The sequence below is a fragment of the Papilio machaon genome, chromosome 22 (genome assembly GCF_912999745.1).
Source record: "Papilio machaon chromosome 22, ilPapMach1.1, whole genome shotgun sequence".
Lineage (NCBI taxonomy): Eukaryota > Metazoa > Arthropoda > Insecta > Lepidoptera > Papilionidae > Papilio > Papilio machaon.
This window is the reverse complement of record NC_060007.1, coordinates 2,722,071-2,738,916: the sequence shown is the minus strand read 5'-3', so window position 1 is coordinate 2,738,916 and position 16,846 is coordinate 2,722,071. Positions and strand designations below refer to the sequence as shown.

Here is a 16,846-nt window from a genome sequence, read left to right as displayed (position 1 = left end):
ATCATAAGATGGAGCAATATAGACGTTAATCAATTTGGGAGTCAGGCATGTGCCGGCACAATCTAATGCGAAGCCTCGTAGCGTCATGTATCAATATGGGCTCAGCCATATGTCTAATAGGATTGCAATTGCGTTCCGTTTATTACACACAATCGCGTTATCTGGCCACGGTATGTTCGCTCGGCTCGATCATGTCCCGCCGCGACAGTCATAAAGCTATCAACACGTCCGTCAATACAATATATGTATATACATTCTATGTTCAATCGTAGGCGAGGGGTTGGCAATTGCGGCAGTAAATTAAATTCAACATCAATTCTAAGTACAATACGACTTATGTTTTTTTAAGTAACTAACAAAGTATTTAATTTTTCTTTTTAAAGACCATTAGCACAAATATTAAAGGCGAAATTATCACACGGCGAAATCACTTTATAATTTTCCTATGTTTGTATGTAAAATGATGCGGCAATACATCATTTTCGCATGTGTAGTCTCGTTACAGCATCATAATTTCCCCATGGCGGCCACCCCGCGCCCCGCACCCCGCACCCCGCGCTCCGCCCGACGCGTGCGAGCTGGCGATAACAGTTTTCCGTTCCGCGCCGCGACGAAGGGGTAACGTTTACATTCATTACACGTTATTATCGGCTCTAAACAGCGCTCCTGCGAGACTCGTTTACTCAATGGTTTGTGTCCGACCGCCCGCTTGTTTATGGTCCCCTACGAAGCTGTCAACGGTGAAATTGTTGCCATTGTGTAGAATTTTATCGAACTTACGTCAAATATGTTGCTACATAGGTTTTCTTTTGATCTTAATGTGGAAATTATTAGAGCTATTAAAACAAAATGTAAAATTAATTTTTGACCAAACAACGATAAGTAGAGTGCAAAAACTAAAAGTGGAACAAGTCAGTATTATTTAATACCGCGCGAAGCTGAAAATGCACCACTAGAAAGAGCGCAAAAGAGTAAATGAAACGAGAGCGTGCGTTTTGAATTGCGAAAAAGTCTTTTGTTCGCGAGCGGTGCTGGAAACTCGGCGGTCGAACAATGCGAGAAACGCCTCAAACAACAATAATTCATGCCGCTTTCCGCCACCTACGGCTAAAAATGTCCGCCGCCTGATATATTATATGAAACGAAAAAGATGCACCATTTTACAACAATAGCAACGAGGCCACAGCTTCTAGGCTTGCTCTTTTTATGAATGTTAATAAATCTGAAATCTGTTTAGACGGTTCTGTTATGAGATACTTTGGATACATCCCGCTAGCATTTGGCTCCACTCCAATGGAAATTAAAAAGCTCGGATTCTACTATTTGTTAACGAAAGCATTCGATATTCAAAATCAATTTAAAAGCCATTTGTAAGGAACAGACAACGGCAAATCCAATCGGGACGCGAGCTTCTATTTTTCCCTCTTTTTTCCTTTTTATTTTTTGTTTCCCGTCATGTCGCGGTCTTGTGAGCCAGACGCCCCTTGCTCTTGACTCAGCGTTTTTTACATTTTATTACGAAGTTGGTAAATATTTTCCGAAGTCTGATTTCTCCAATTTTTATTGTATTTACTTACACATTTTGCTCGTGATGTATGTTTAAATGTAATAAATGTGATCGTATGGAAACATATTTAAAATATGATGTATAAATCAGATGTAACAAGCAAAGTATTTCCCTGATGATATAGTTTCACTACCAAGTTAAGTCGACTCAAAAAACAATAAATAACTTAGTGAGTCGCTCATCTTCTTCTCTTACTTAATCACGTATTGGTTGCAATGTTCCTCTTGCATCAAGTACATAAAGCAGAAGTATAACTGACCTGTGCTAGCGGCGGGCTGCGGCTGCGAGTAGCCGGCGTGCTGCTGGTGCGCGGCGGGCGCGCGCGAGTACCCGCCGCCGAGCACGTCACCGAACATGTACGGGTAGCCGCCATCGCGCTGCTGCAGGCACGACGAGGACAGTCCGCCCGACATCGAACTGTCGGAACCAAACGCACTGGACATGTCATCATTAACATAAAATTATTGTTTGCTCATATATAGAATAAAACAAGGATATCTGGCTTGAAAAAATCTGCTATGGCGGTTAGTACTGTCACAAAATAAAACCTATTTAAGCATAGAAAATGCCATAAAAGTACAAGGCAGTTATCTCGTAGCTACAGTACAACAAGGATTTCGTGACACTTTTATGATATTGACTGAGTGGTGCTGGTCATAATTTAGTTTGACTTATTCCCAGGGTCAAATATCCTTGTAGGTCTATGGTGACAAAGTAATCTGTCTCGCTGTAAGTGGGGCTAATGTCGCACAATAATTATAATTATTCAGAAAATGACACAAGATATTACAATATGGCTACTGATATAAAATTGTGAAACTGTAGAAATCTTTTTTTTTGTAAAACAGACATTGCTTTCAAGTCTCACATATAAAAAAATGTAACCTTAGCTTGTCTCAAGTTGTCTATGAAAAATTCCTATAGATTAAAATGCAATTGAAAAAGGTGTTACTTTATCCGGTTGAACGCACTAAAGGAAAACTTCTCGTCTCAGTAAGTTAATTTGCACGACAAAAGCTAAAGTTCACTATTAAAAATCAATCCAAGTGGAAAGGCGTCAACCTTCGGTTCCGTAGTTCGGAACGTCTCGGTGCAGTGGCTTCAAAGGCAAGGAGGCGCGATCTTTACCACTCGATTTCCCGCGCTATTTAATTAATGACGCCTCTCGATGATAGATGGCGCTAAACTAGCTCAGTGTGGTTGCACTTCAACGATGCTATTTGAAACGAATATCGTAGAAATGAAAATTTCTACAAATTGTCAATTTTGAAAATTAAGACTTCGGTTTTTATAATTCTAAATGAGTAATTTACCCTTAATTATTTGTATATTGCGGATGTTAGTAAGGAATATTGGATTGCAATTTTAGCCAGGAGTATTTTGACCATTTCTTCTCATATTCATAGAACAAAATATAGGATTAATTTAAATATGGTATATAAACTAGCGCTTGACTACGATTCCATCTGTTCTCGTAGGCTAGGCTTTTCCTAACCTAACAGTAAGTATGTTAGCTGAAGTTGCAATGCAATGTTTGGATCAATGTTTAATTTACTGACCTGTAGGTGTCGCTCATGGTGGCGATGGGTTGTGGTATGGGGCTGTACATAGAGTTGAACCCCCCATTGAGAGGCAGGCGGGGTGCGGGCGGCGCGGGCGGAGATGCGGCCGGCGCCTCTCGCCGCTGGCTGCGAAGCTTCTCCTCCCGCCGCCACTTCGCACGACGGTTCGAAAACCACACCTGATAGTTCACATTGGTTAGATAATATCATCTTAAGTTACATCTAGTATACCTTAAACAGTCAGATAGATAGCAGTCAAAAGGATAAAAAGGTCACATACAAACATATATTTGTCATCGAATTTCTACAATGGAAAGTTTTCCTGTCATATAATTAAGTGGAGTTATAAGGTTAGGTTAAGTATTAGCCGTATATGTTATATATAAATTTGATAAGGTTCTCGTAGAGCGTGATAGTTACTTAGTCTAATTACAATTTTAATAAGAACCCACCCTCCTAACGCGTCTACTAGTAATTAAAACATTTAACAACATTAAACTCGATAACACCTCTATATACCGAAAAATTACTATAAAAATGGACGTATTACGTAAAAAAATTGTAGATTTAGTTTTATCTGCATATTTTAATATTGTTGTTTTCATACATATGTATAATATGTATTTGTTATAAACCCAAATCCTATGTAAATATATTCCTTTTAAATAACAACTAGAATGATGAAATAATAATATTTTCGAGTCTATTTGATTTATGGCAATTCCAATTTATCATTGAGCCTGCGAGAAAAAATTGTCTTAGATAATACATTTTATAGTTTAATTATTTATTATATAAATATCTTTATAGATAATATTTGAAATCTTAAATAACTATAAACACATCTAAAACGTTTATCTTAAAATATCAATTAATATAGTGGATTTAATATTATGACGTTCAGTGCGAAACGGAACGACGCGCCGGAAGCAGCGCTCACGTGCGCGTCACTTCCGCCACCGCCATGGCGACAACATGGCGGCTGCACTTTCCCGCGCTTTGCTCAAGACAGATTGTTTTAAACAAATACTTATAATATAGTTTTATAAGTATCTACGGTGTAATTTAAATGAATAAACATTTGAATAAGCTTTCACTTCTTAGCATAATTCATAAAAAGTATAAATCCAGACAATATGATTATTACCAAGCTTAACTCGTAGTTTAAGATTATATAGTTTATTATTCTAAAATTAAAACGCTGCATGCAGCATGGATACACTCTATTTAAAAATAAGATATCTGTGAACACCAATTGAGTCTTAAAAAGTATCTGGCAATGTCAAAACAGACAATTGCGAGGAATTGTAATAGTAATAAGGTGAAATATTATTTGAGTAGGCTTTATATTTGCCCAAGATTGCCTCCTAAAAAGAAAATACGTAAAACCCGAAAACCAAGCGTTCAAAGAGGTCGAACAAGAGGCAATATGTCATAATATTATTGCTTCAGCCTCCAATAAAATCGGCCGAATGTTACCTATAATATTTTATTCGTACCCTTCACAAAAACGGATTCGTAGAAAGGAAAAGGACTGCTAGAGCCGAGCACACAATGTAATAAAAACTCTACGGAAAAATATATACTAAAAGTAATTGGTAAGTAAGATATTTTATAAATTTGATAAAAGTACTAAAGACAATCTTTTACTTAATTATCTTATCTTTGTCCGTTTCAAGAATAACATAGTTATATATTTAAGCTTAAAAATGTTTTCACTATCAGAAAACATCTCACTCTTTAATATTGTTGTATTCGTCAAGTTATGCTATTAAATAAATGTCACATTAAACGTACACTAAATTTTTACACCCAACATGCTGTCATCGGACATGATGATGGAACTGCGCTCGTGTGGAAGGGTCCTAATGTCACAGTAAAATATTATGACATCTCCGTTTTTTCCTTTCATTCCACAGATATTTCTTCGTGACAGCGATGACAGGCCTTTCTCCCGCCTCACGTCATTTCCCGTCGGCCTTTTATAAATTGCGTTGCTGCCCCCATAGTTGGTGAAATGTTATAGCATTGGGGTTCCTTAGCAAATGAGATTAACCATAATATTGTTATTACGCCAACAAGTTGCCGCGAATGTGGCAATTGTCGGTTTAATTTTTTGGTAAATGACAATTTTGTTTCTACTTTTTAAATATAAGAACATATAAAAAGACGTCTCTGAAATATGTTTGTATAACGTATAAATTTAAAGATCTAAAACTAAATGGACTGTTATGACAATAAAAAAACAACCTTTATACATTATCAAGTTTCGCGTACATGATTTTTTAAATAGGTAAGCATTGTAATATATTTCAGTTCCTCGGTCACACTTTAGTCTTTTGGACCAATGATTTATATTTTAAATTTCATTTCCATTGGTGAGGCGAACACTCGATAAACAAACGCTACTCACGCCATCTATCAAAGAGCGAATAAAACGAAACAGTACATAAATCAGAACACAGCTAGAACACCGCGAAATCTTTTCATTTATTCAAAAGCTAGTGTAAATACTTATAACTACGACCTTAATACGAGTGAGATAGAATTGAAAATGGAATATTTTGTTAGTAAAAACCTTGTTGTGTGTTCGGGTGCCAATTTTTCAAAACACACCCCACAGGAAATTCACCCCCGCTGACTGTAGGCTCGTGGATCGATATCGGGTCCCTCATTGTACGGTGACTATGTTTTTATATTTATAAAAGTATATTACTACTATATTTTTGTATCTTTATATATTCCTGACAGACCTCAACAACAAATAATATTTTCACGAGGGAATTCAGTTTTACATATTTATATTTATTTGTTTCGTTCTGTTTGCTGAATAAAATCAAATATTATATAATGAACCCTCAATTATATAGGATTGTTTATTTTATAATAACAAAAAACAAAATTCATAAAATGTAAAATTGCTGTATTAAATAGAAACTTGATTATTTGTAATTTCCATCTCTATTACATTATCACATTTTACTATGGTTTAAATAAAAATAAACTTGTTAAATATGAGTAGTATTATTTAAGATATAAGTATTATATTACAACAAATATTATAGTATAATTATACATAGCATTAGTATTTATTTGAGGCTATAGTCATGGAGTTCCTATTCACCATTCCGGCACAGCCTTGAACCCCAAGCCCGGGGCAACACGTGGCGTCGGCGGCTCGAATACGAAACGATTTGATACCCTCCTCGAAAGCCTCGCTTCACACAAAAATAAACAAAACTCGACTTTCAACATTAGTGTTAGAGTCTAATGTGGCTTGAAAGGTCATTAACATTTACATTTAGGGCTGTCAAACTATTATTTAAATTACACTTTAATTAATAAAATGTTGACGTATTTTTTTATTTTAGCTAAACTGTCTTCAATCATATTTTACATATACTCTTTAAGTAAACTGTTTTTATTTTAATTCACTGATTCAAATAAATGCTTTTTTAATCATAGTGTGTTTCCTTGTATCAAATGTATTGGAAAGATGTATCACACTTTGCCACTATTTTTAAAAGAAAACAACTTAATATTACATGATAGCGTTAGTAGTAACCCTAAATATCCGTAAGTACTTGTTGACCGAACGGACTACGGAACGTTCCTACGGCGTAGCGACGTAGCATAGTAGAGGCGTAGAGGCTACGAATGTTGAATAACCTCTGACGACGAGAGGTTAATGTAAGAGCTTAGCCTCGCTCCGACGCTGAAAACAGCCGAGCCATTTTTTTTTTGTCTGACAAACAAGAAAAGTCTCGTACCTCCTCGCAAAAAGAAAAGTTGTGAATTGTTTTTCTCTATTTCCCTTCCTTATTCATGTTATAGATATTTTATTTGTGTGAATATAGAGGAAACAACGAGTTTCATTCCTTTTATTAATATTTCAGATGTGTTTTTGTGTTTTGCGCTTGTTTTTTTTTTTTTTTTGGGAACAAAACAAGTAAACCAAATTTTATTTTACATATTTAACACAAACATAGTATATAAGGAAAGAATTTAAGCTAAAAGAATTGAGAAAATATACTTGTCCGATCACTTTTCAATTATTAAAATAATAATCCATCAGTAAAGTGCTCGGATTTATTTTAAAATATTTTCCAAAGTCACAATGACAATGCACGTTTCGTAATTCAATTTGTATTTTGTTAAGTGCTTTGTATAGTTAAAAGGTTGCAGTTGAAATTGCATTACAGCATTATGCAGTTTCGGCAAGTCGTAGTGATAGACGACTTTTTAAACTGTTGGCAACGGATTCGGAGCATTCTTATACACGACCGAATAAAGTGAAAAAAATCATGATTAATTTTTGTAAATGTTTATGACGCAGAGTCAAAATATCCACTTTATTATGGTACGAAGTGTTTTTTTGTAATCTGTATATTTTGACCTGTTTTGGTAACACTTTGCTGGCGAGAAGATATTTGAAAATATATTAGTAATAGGTACATTAGTACCCATAGTAAATATACAACATAGTAAAGGTACTCGTAGTTATAAATTACTTGTTATAGCCTGCGCTTAATTAAATAAACTTAATTAATAGCCTATGTGTTCTTCCAGGCTATGTTCTACATACGACATACAAGCCTAATTTTAGCGATCCAAATATTCGCATTTATAATATTAGTAAGATAAGTGATTGCGAAGAAATTTTATGTTCGATAAATACTTCTTTTGGTACTACTGACAAATATTTAATAGAATATGAATGACATTAGACGATATCCAATGATTGTTATTTTAATTAATGAAATAAATAAAAAAATACATTCATAGATTTACCTTCCTATCAACATAACAACACTTCAATTAATTTTGTCGAATATTCAAATTCAACGTTATAATAAACAAAAAGGAAACACGTAAGATAAACACGGCATTGTTAATTTGGTAATAAAAACACCGCTATTAATACACCGGCGGGTCCCTCATATGACGTAATATTTACAAAAGCTATGTATATTGTATACATTATGTAAATATGTACACATGGACCTCGGTGGGGGCCATTATTATCCCTCGTATTTTTTACGATTTGTTTGCTAAAGACGCATCCACACGATGCCCGCCTACACAAACATGCAGTGTAAACACAGAGTTATACACAGTTAGGATAACTTTATAAAAAATATATATTTTTAAAAATGCACATAATTTTCTCTTAATGAATATAAACAATTCCCTTTTTTTAAATAATTTTTTAATTATTTTTTACATTTAAACTAAATGGAGATTTAGATTTTTATACATGAAAATTAATTGGTAATTTCATTAAAGTAGTCAGAAAAAGTATAATAGTTAGTGGTTACTTTCCCGGCAAGAGGAACGCGGCCGCCATTTTGTGTTAGTGAGGCACAGATAACATCGCTATGGCCTTCTTACCGCGTTGTAAACTGGAGTTATGTTTTACCTGGATACGTGCCTCAGGCAATCCGATCTTTTCAGCGAGCCTCTCCCGCGCGAACACGTCAGGATAATGCGTTCTTTCGAATTCTGTTGACAATAATAAATAATACAATAAAAAATATAGCACTAATCTCAATTTAATAGTAATTTGTAATGTTTTTTAACTAAACATTCTTCATCTGAACAGCATATCTTCTTATGAAATTGGAATAATACTTTATAGTCAAGGTATAAGAAGTTTTCTAGATATAAAATAGTTATTTCCTTGTTTGTGGTTATTACATTATTTAAAGTACAACAACAAAGATATCTAACACGATGAGCATTAGTCAAACTAAATTAGGATAGCTAGCGCCCACCTGATAATGTCAAAAAATATAACAAATGTATTCATAATGTAACTGTTATCTCATGTTTTTTATGTACGTTTTACATATTTTCTGTCAGAACTAACTGCGATAGCAGCGGCACTCACACTTAGTCAGATATCCTTGTTTGACTATAAATGACATTATTATTGTATTTTACTATCAAAATAGCACATTCAGTTACAAATAAGCAAGAAATAACGTTGAAATAGCGACAGAGAATACAAAGAAAAGCAATAAACTGTCCGTACAGTATGAGAGCAAATAAAGAGCCAACAAAAAGTGAGATTAACACGGAGCAACATCAATAATTGGGCGCCACCGGAGAGTTGGCCAAACATCGGGGGGACAATATTTATTTATTTACTAATAACCCGTGTTGTCGCAGCAAACAATAAATAAGATGAAAGGGAATCATTGGGAAATGGGTTTATGAAGGCTCTGGGGAGTGCTTACGTTGAAATGTTGACGTGCTTCTCAACTTTATTAGTACTTTAAACTTTGACGCTATTCAGCAGATTGACATGATTTATCAGCCAATACTTTATTTCTTTAAAGTGATTCCGTCAACTGAGGATTAAATCGATAAAGTTTGTTTTTAAATCTAATTTTACTCTTTATTGCAACTTTTACATATTAAATTTAGTAATTAAATTTAGATCATATTACAACGTTTCATTATATCCTTAAATAATATGTTAACTATGTTTTATGTTATCCACAGGTGTGTTTCCATTCGATTATAGCTATTTATAATTTAAACGGCTCTACAGATTTTAAAGAGTGGGGTAAAATATAAAGTTTTTCTTCGTCTAATTATGTATCGCTTGCAGTTAAGTAAAGCTTATAGGCTATATGATTTATAAGCTTCATAATAATTGCTAACCTTTCTCCAAGCTGTCTATCTGGTCGTTGGTAAATGAAGTCCGGTTACGCTGCAGTTTGCGCTTCAACCGCAGACGCATTTGCGAATCCTCGTCGCCGGAGGACGCGTGCTCGCTGTTGCCGTCAGAACCCGCTTCGGATTGTAGTGGTTCCACTAGAAGAGAGAACTATGATTAGACATTATGCAATCATTTTAATATTAAGCATCTGTTAGGTTTTTCAAAACTATCCATTTGTCGTTACGCCAAAGTTTAAGGAGTTAAACATGTTAAGTTATTGTATTCAAGGTAGTAAGTTAACAGCCACACACAGTAGTTAAGTGATCAATTTATGACTGAATGTGCCAGTAAGTTCTCTAAGGGTGAGTTACTTAACTAATTGTTAACGTCGTATTTAACTCTTAACTAAAATGTTTTGGATATCAATATCAAATGCAATTATGCACTTCTTGGTTTTGAATGCCTTTGAGCGAAGGGGTCTAGAACCTCTTCATCATAAACTATCAACACAAGGCGCTCGAACAAAACACACTCGACAACTATCAAGCAAATGCGTCAGCAGAATTGTACAATTGCACCCCAGAATTACAGACAAAAATGCAACAACAACCAGTCCCTGCGACCCGCCTCTAGCAAACATTACGACCGTTCTACAGCTCAATTAACAATGGTTGTATCTATCCCCCAAATAAGGGTGGTTGCAAAATTAAACGTTAGTCGTAATGTTGTCGACATGCCCCCGGCTAATTGATTAATTTGCTTTATGGTCGGCTCTCGAGAGGCCGGGTTCGGTTCCCGCACGATAATATGTACGGGTTGCTGATTTCTTTCAATAGATCTACTGTTACGCAATCTGTCACATTTTTGCAACTGTACTTTGTCGGTAGGTAGAGTCGCAGACTAATATCATTAATGGAAACCAATATTAAATTGGAGCAAAGCTAGATGAAATATTATAAAAATGGTTGTTACTTTGATTGTACATTGTGTTTGATTATATTTCCATTAAAATTATTTAAATAATTCTTTCGTCTTTCAAAACTCTATTTTCTATAAGTGAAGTTAAAGAAACAAAAGTTAAGTATTTAATCTGTTAACTTTTATACCTTACATCATGTCGTTTTATAATAAGGCGTCTATAAACTTTATCGATTTTAAAGGTTATACGTTTAACAGTATGAAAACGTAACACGGCTTATAACACCGGGTTTGATAGCGCGCCTTCTGACATGATTGATGGCAGACAGCCGTTCGCCGAAACATGGCGAACTTTCCAATCGGTTGACAATTTTGATTGATCGGCCGAATTGACGCGAGTGTGTGCGCGCCTTTATCATACCGTGAATGCAACATTTTAAAAATATACTCACGCGTTTATTTATGATGTAACTATCTTCATTGCTTAATTAATCCATCGCATAGTTTAAATATAAATATACAAATAACTAAACTTTTTATAACAAAATTTTCGATATTATAAGGCATCTTACATAGACATCTTACTAAAAAAATTCTAACATAATGTTTGCAAGTTAAAATTCTTTCTAAGTATATTTTAGTATGTTTCGTTATAAAAATCTAATGCCAATTCAGTGAAATAAGACAGTAATAGGTACGGCAATAAAAAAGAAACTGAACATAACGAAGTAACATTGTCGACAAATAAATCTATGCGTCTGTTAACCAATAATTAAAATAAAAGTACGGAGTCATGACAATGCCACTCTGAGTTTTATAAAATTCAAAATCTCGCAACATCCAGATTGAATTCCAAATCGCACAAAAATAATCACTGTGCACACAAAAGACCGTATCCAGTTGTAACGTTAAGATTTTTATTATTTATCGCGACTGAACATAAAGGAGGTATTCATTAAAGAAAAACGTGAAACGAGAGGCGCACTTAGCCACAATACTAGCAATAACGACCTACAAAATGATTGAAGGAACTCGTGGGCGCGGGCGGGACGAAACACGAAAAATACATAAGAGAAAATAATAGTAAGAAAATAAGAAAAGGAACGAAATAAAAGTGGGGGCGGTGGAAAAAAATTGGAGAAAACAAGTAGAAAGGGGAGCGAAGAAAGTCGGGAGCGGAGAGATAAAGCGGAATTGGAGTTATCGGGGCGGACATGACGGTCGTAGGTGGGGGCGATTGCCGGCGCGCGATTATGTGAGATCGATACTGTCACTCAGCTAGCAAACGCCGGTGATGAAAGGTGAGCGGATCACACGCTCACTGGTTGTTAGCACTATTTACATGTGTTCTCTTATAAAAATGTGTGAATACCAGAGATTAACCAACGCAAACGCACATATTGTCGGTGCTTTTACTTAGTAGTTACGCTTATAGGATGAATAAACCAACAAACCCTTCAAAACTATGAAATTTTTATTGATAATACCTAAGATTGTGGTTTTAATGCAAATAAGTTAAAAATTCAGTGAAAATTGTGTAAACTGGAAGGTGATAAAGGGAAAGTATAGATATTAATTGAATTTAATTAAACAAAATCGCCATCGCTTATGACTTAAGGCGAAGTTAAGTTCGCGACCTCAGCTTGCGGCCGGACAAGGCGCGATCCGCCTAATTCGCTACGCTTCCGCAACACAATTTTATTCCTATTTTAATAATAAAAAAAACTTTATCATAACAATAACATGTTGTTTGCTGTTAACAATAAAAAAACAAGTCATAGTATACTTGTATATATGTACTCACTTAGTTCTTTCTTGTATTCAACAAAGTTTTTAGCATGAAAACATAAATCCTAAACTATTTCCATATTTTATGAAAATTTAATACAATTTTCCGAAATAAAATAATATATGTTATTTATTTAAGCAATATTAAAAAATGCGTCAACATAGAAAATATTTTTAAGCCATAAAAATGTTGATAAATGAGAATTAAATGATCCGGAGCAGTTGTACTCGCACCCTAATAAAGGCATTATTATTATCCAAGATTAACCAATGAGTGGAGACCTTACATGCCGACACAAGTCTATACATCGGGTTTAGCGTCAGAGAAGCTGCAGGGATCAGCTTAGATCGGTTGTTTGTAATCAACCATTCGCTTTACGGCCCCAGCAGGGTCATCTAAATTACTTAGCGTTGGGGCTGATAAGGTTTAGTTTTTATTATTGTGACTTCAAGTGAGTCAATTGATGGGATGTGCTCGTCTTTTTTGGATGTAGGGGATCTCTTACATGTGTTATATTATTAACATTAAAAGCTTTTGCTTGATCTTTGCATTTGCTTAATTTATTTTATTATGAGTTTGCAGTGACATACAACAGTATACAAAAATACATGTAAATATTAACGCCAATGGATTTTACTATTAATGAATAAAAAAAAACATATTAATGACTTTTTGTTGCCCGGGACTCCGTCCGCGCGAAATGAAAAAAAAAAACTTAATAAGTAGCCTATGTGTTCTTCCAGGCTATGTTTTATATCTGTACCAAATTTCATCAAGATCCGTTGAGCCGTCCCGGAGACATCTCACCTTCATGTAAGCTTTCGTATTTATAATATTAGTAAGAATAAAATAAATGAAGTAATTTGATAATGTGATCAATATATGTATTATTAATTTAGCTAAGTTTAGTATTACTAACATTTAAAGCAACCCTTAACTAACACTTACCTAAAGATCGTCCAGATAAGAAGTAAACTTTATAGGCATATACCTCTTACCGTGGGTTTTTCAAACCAAATACTCCGTTTAAAACATTCGATTATCTCTGATATGTCATAAATAATGTCAGGCATAACAATTTGTTTTATACATAGATTTTTGGTCTCGGAAACCCTCAGTTAGAATTTACTTTCCAACATTCAACTTTAACGTTCTATCTTTGGTTACACACAAAGCGGTTCCATTGCTTTGTAACTAAAAATTGCGTACATTTTTTTCAATTGTTAGCACAAATCAATATGAAGTGTCGAAACAAAACAGTGCCGCAATCAATGACCACTTGTAAAAGATCCATTAAACACGTTTTACTTAAAACATTGAAGCGCTCTTTGATTTTAGAGTCAATTACACTGCGAGCCAGACCTCTCTTCGGCACCAATTAAATCGCTATTGTTGCCACATAACCGTGTAGAGGGCGCTTCAGTGATCGACAGCCCCGATAGTTGGAGAGACATTTTAATGCATTGTTCGAATTGTTTTTGTTAATTACAAGAGTTATAAACAATTGGGAACAGTTTGTGTAAGCGATATGCGTTAGTTAACTTATTTTATAAGTTTAAATAGTTGAGTTTTAATCTTGTAAAATTATTTAAATTGTTAATAATGTGCTATACTTCTAAAATAGCTGTCGTCTGCGAGTCCATTAGTGCGACATTAAAAAAAAAATTCCTATGTGTTCTTCCAGACTATGTTCTACATCTATGCCATGCTATATCTATGCTATTTTATCGAGATCCGCTGAGCCGTTATGGATGGAATCTGGAATCTGGATGGATGGATGTTTGTTTGAAGGTATCCTTCATCGATCCATCCAAATATTCGCATTTATAATATATATTAGTAAGATGTAAATAGTGGTATATAGTTGGTTAAGTAAAGTAATTTAATTGCAGTCTTTAGAGTGAATTAAAGAACGTTTTGTAATCAAAAGTCACCAATTCAAAATATTAACGAGAAATATCTTTCTGCACACAACATCCAAAAGTAATTAAAAAATCAATAATTTTCGTTAGTTTATGAAATTTGTAATATAGGTATATTAGACTTATACACGTTTAACATCAATCTAACTCAAAGCGGGCGAATAATTACTACGTAGAGCCATGCCTTTGGGACATTGACAAGAGCAAAATAAATAGATAAATACTTATACCTAAAATTATAAATAAAGAAAGCAGCAACACCCTTGAATATTACAATTGTATTGTGTCAATTATGTTACGGCAAACAATACCTATAACAAAATATTTAAACTATTTTTTTGCATGATTGTTTTGATCTTCATAATTGGTTAAGCATCATATTTATCTGAAATCATTATTTATAAATATTTATAATATTGCTTTACCTGAATGTAATTTCGGAAAAAATCAATTTTTAAAATTTTTGCCTGTCCGTCTGAATGTCCGTAAGACCGCTTTTGTTCCAGGTAATCTCAGGAACCGTTGGACCAATTTTAACGGGACTTTGACATGAATAATATAAGGTTATTTTTTTTAATACGCTGACAAAGTCGCAAGCGATCGCAAGTCATTAATGAAATTCTAAATTAAATAACGTTCAAAGAAGTTTACAATTTAATCCAATGTTTATCGTCCAAAACAGTTTATTGGGACCATGCACGTGATTTTATTCGACCGCTAACCATGTCGGACGTTGTGATTCTGTGTGCAGGTGGTTTTCTAACCAATTTCATGCATTAGCAACGCTTCCACAAACTAATATGATAACATACTTTAGGTTTTGCAATGCTTTTACGCGAATCTAATTTTTATCTATTGAATTAAATAAACTTGATTAACTGTTGGTTTCTAAGAACAAAGCCTCTGTATGAAAGATGTCATCTATCATTATCTTTAACAAAACAAAGATAACAATATATTTTTAAACGGACATTTTGGTCTCAGAAACCCACGGTAATGTGGATAAATTGTAGTTAACAATAGTCTTTAATCCGTCAAAAAGAACAGAAAAGATAATATACAAACCTTATCCACATTAAATATTTTTAGGTTTGAAAGAAAATTGATAATTATAGAGTTAACCAACTGTTAACCAAAAAGAAGACATTATCATTACTTTACATAAGTAGAAATTCTTACATTGACGTTTTTTTGAACTACTACTAACTGTACCGCTCTATAAAACTTTATTTAAAGGTTGCATAGATTTTTAACGAATGCAGTTTTATAGTACTTTTTTTTTTCTTTTTTTTTTTAAATGTATACTTCCGAAACATTGGCAGAGTCCGTCCGTCCATGAACAACACGGCCAGTTGAAAATTAAAATTTGTAGCCGGCACTGCGCGGGACAATATTTTATACCGGTCAGATCAATTTAGATGAATGCTTTTTATTTGCTTAATTGTTAGCTGTTAGAAATCGCAGTTTGGCTTTTATTTCGAACGAACGTGTAGTGGCTAAATGCTAGTGTTTTTTATTTCAAGCCAAAAGTTTCAAATACCATCTATAAATGGTGAAATTTAAATTTAGAACACACATAAGTTTCAAACATAATTTTTTTTAAATGCCACACGTTACTATAGAATTGAAAAAGGAATCGAGACGGAAAATTTTTTCATTTTTTTCTGACATAATTTTTTTTAGTATTATATCTAGTTGGAAAAAAATCTTTACTTTAAAAGTCAAATAGCTGCGAACAAGAATGTAACAGATTGTATAAAAGCAAGCGCTCGCAGCGCACCCTGCAATCGAATTTGTTAAACAGAATGCTGCAGCCGAAGTTAATTAAGTCGTCGTGCCGTCGACAAATACACACAGCTTCCATATTAAATGTATAAAAATATATTAAGCCATGTCCAGACCAGGTGCTTTGCAAAAAGCTAAAGCGCTACAGTGCTTTGTAAAACGACGCAAATGTTAACGGCTCGCTGAATTTGTTTTGTGTTCGTTATTAAAATGTATGTTATTTAAAAAAATTCTATGTCAAAGATTTCCATGTAGTAAACAGTTACGTAATAAAATATTAAATTAAGAAGTAATTATTATAATTATGAACACGTTTAAAGGTTTTAAAGTTACATATTATGTAAATGCTTTAAACAAAGTGGACAGAAATATTCGTGAAAAAGTTCCAAGTCTATTTCCATTACACCAGAACGAAATATTAAGTCTTTTTTGCTTATAATCAAATTAAAAAATACAAGTATTTAAAACTGTAGGTAGACAAATGTAGCAAATTTCCACTGCAAAGTTGTAAGGTAACAAACCAGTGTCCAATGGACACAAACAAGAGTAAAGTCAAGTCACGCGCGGCCACTCGGGTCACGTGTCGAGCTTTGAAGATCCGCACGTATCAAGTTTAATCTGTGAAAGCTGTTCAAA

The 16,846-nt window shown here is 34.0% G+C and overlaps 1 protein-coding gene across 1 annotated transcript in view; it reads right to left on the bottom strand.

Moving 5' to 3' along the window:
* LOC106712527 (paired box protein Pax-6) overlaps positions 1 to 16,846 on the bottom strand; it is a 40,032-nt gene that overhangs the window by 1,126 nt on the left and 22,060 nt on the right. The window contains exons 5-8 of the mRNA XM_045683508.1: positions 9,799 to 9,951; positions 8,549 to 8,631; positions 3,127 to 3,308; positions 1,827 to 1,984 (exon numbers count right to left, since the gene is read on the bottom strand). Coding sequence (XP_045539464.1) covers positions 1,827 to 1,984; positions 3,127 to 3,308; positions 8,549 to 8,631; positions 9,799 to 9,951 — 576 coding nt within the window. The remainder of the gene's footprint in view (positions 1 to 1,826; positions 1,985 to 3,126; positions 3,309 to 8,548; positions 8,632 to 9,798; positions 9,952 to 16,846) is intronic.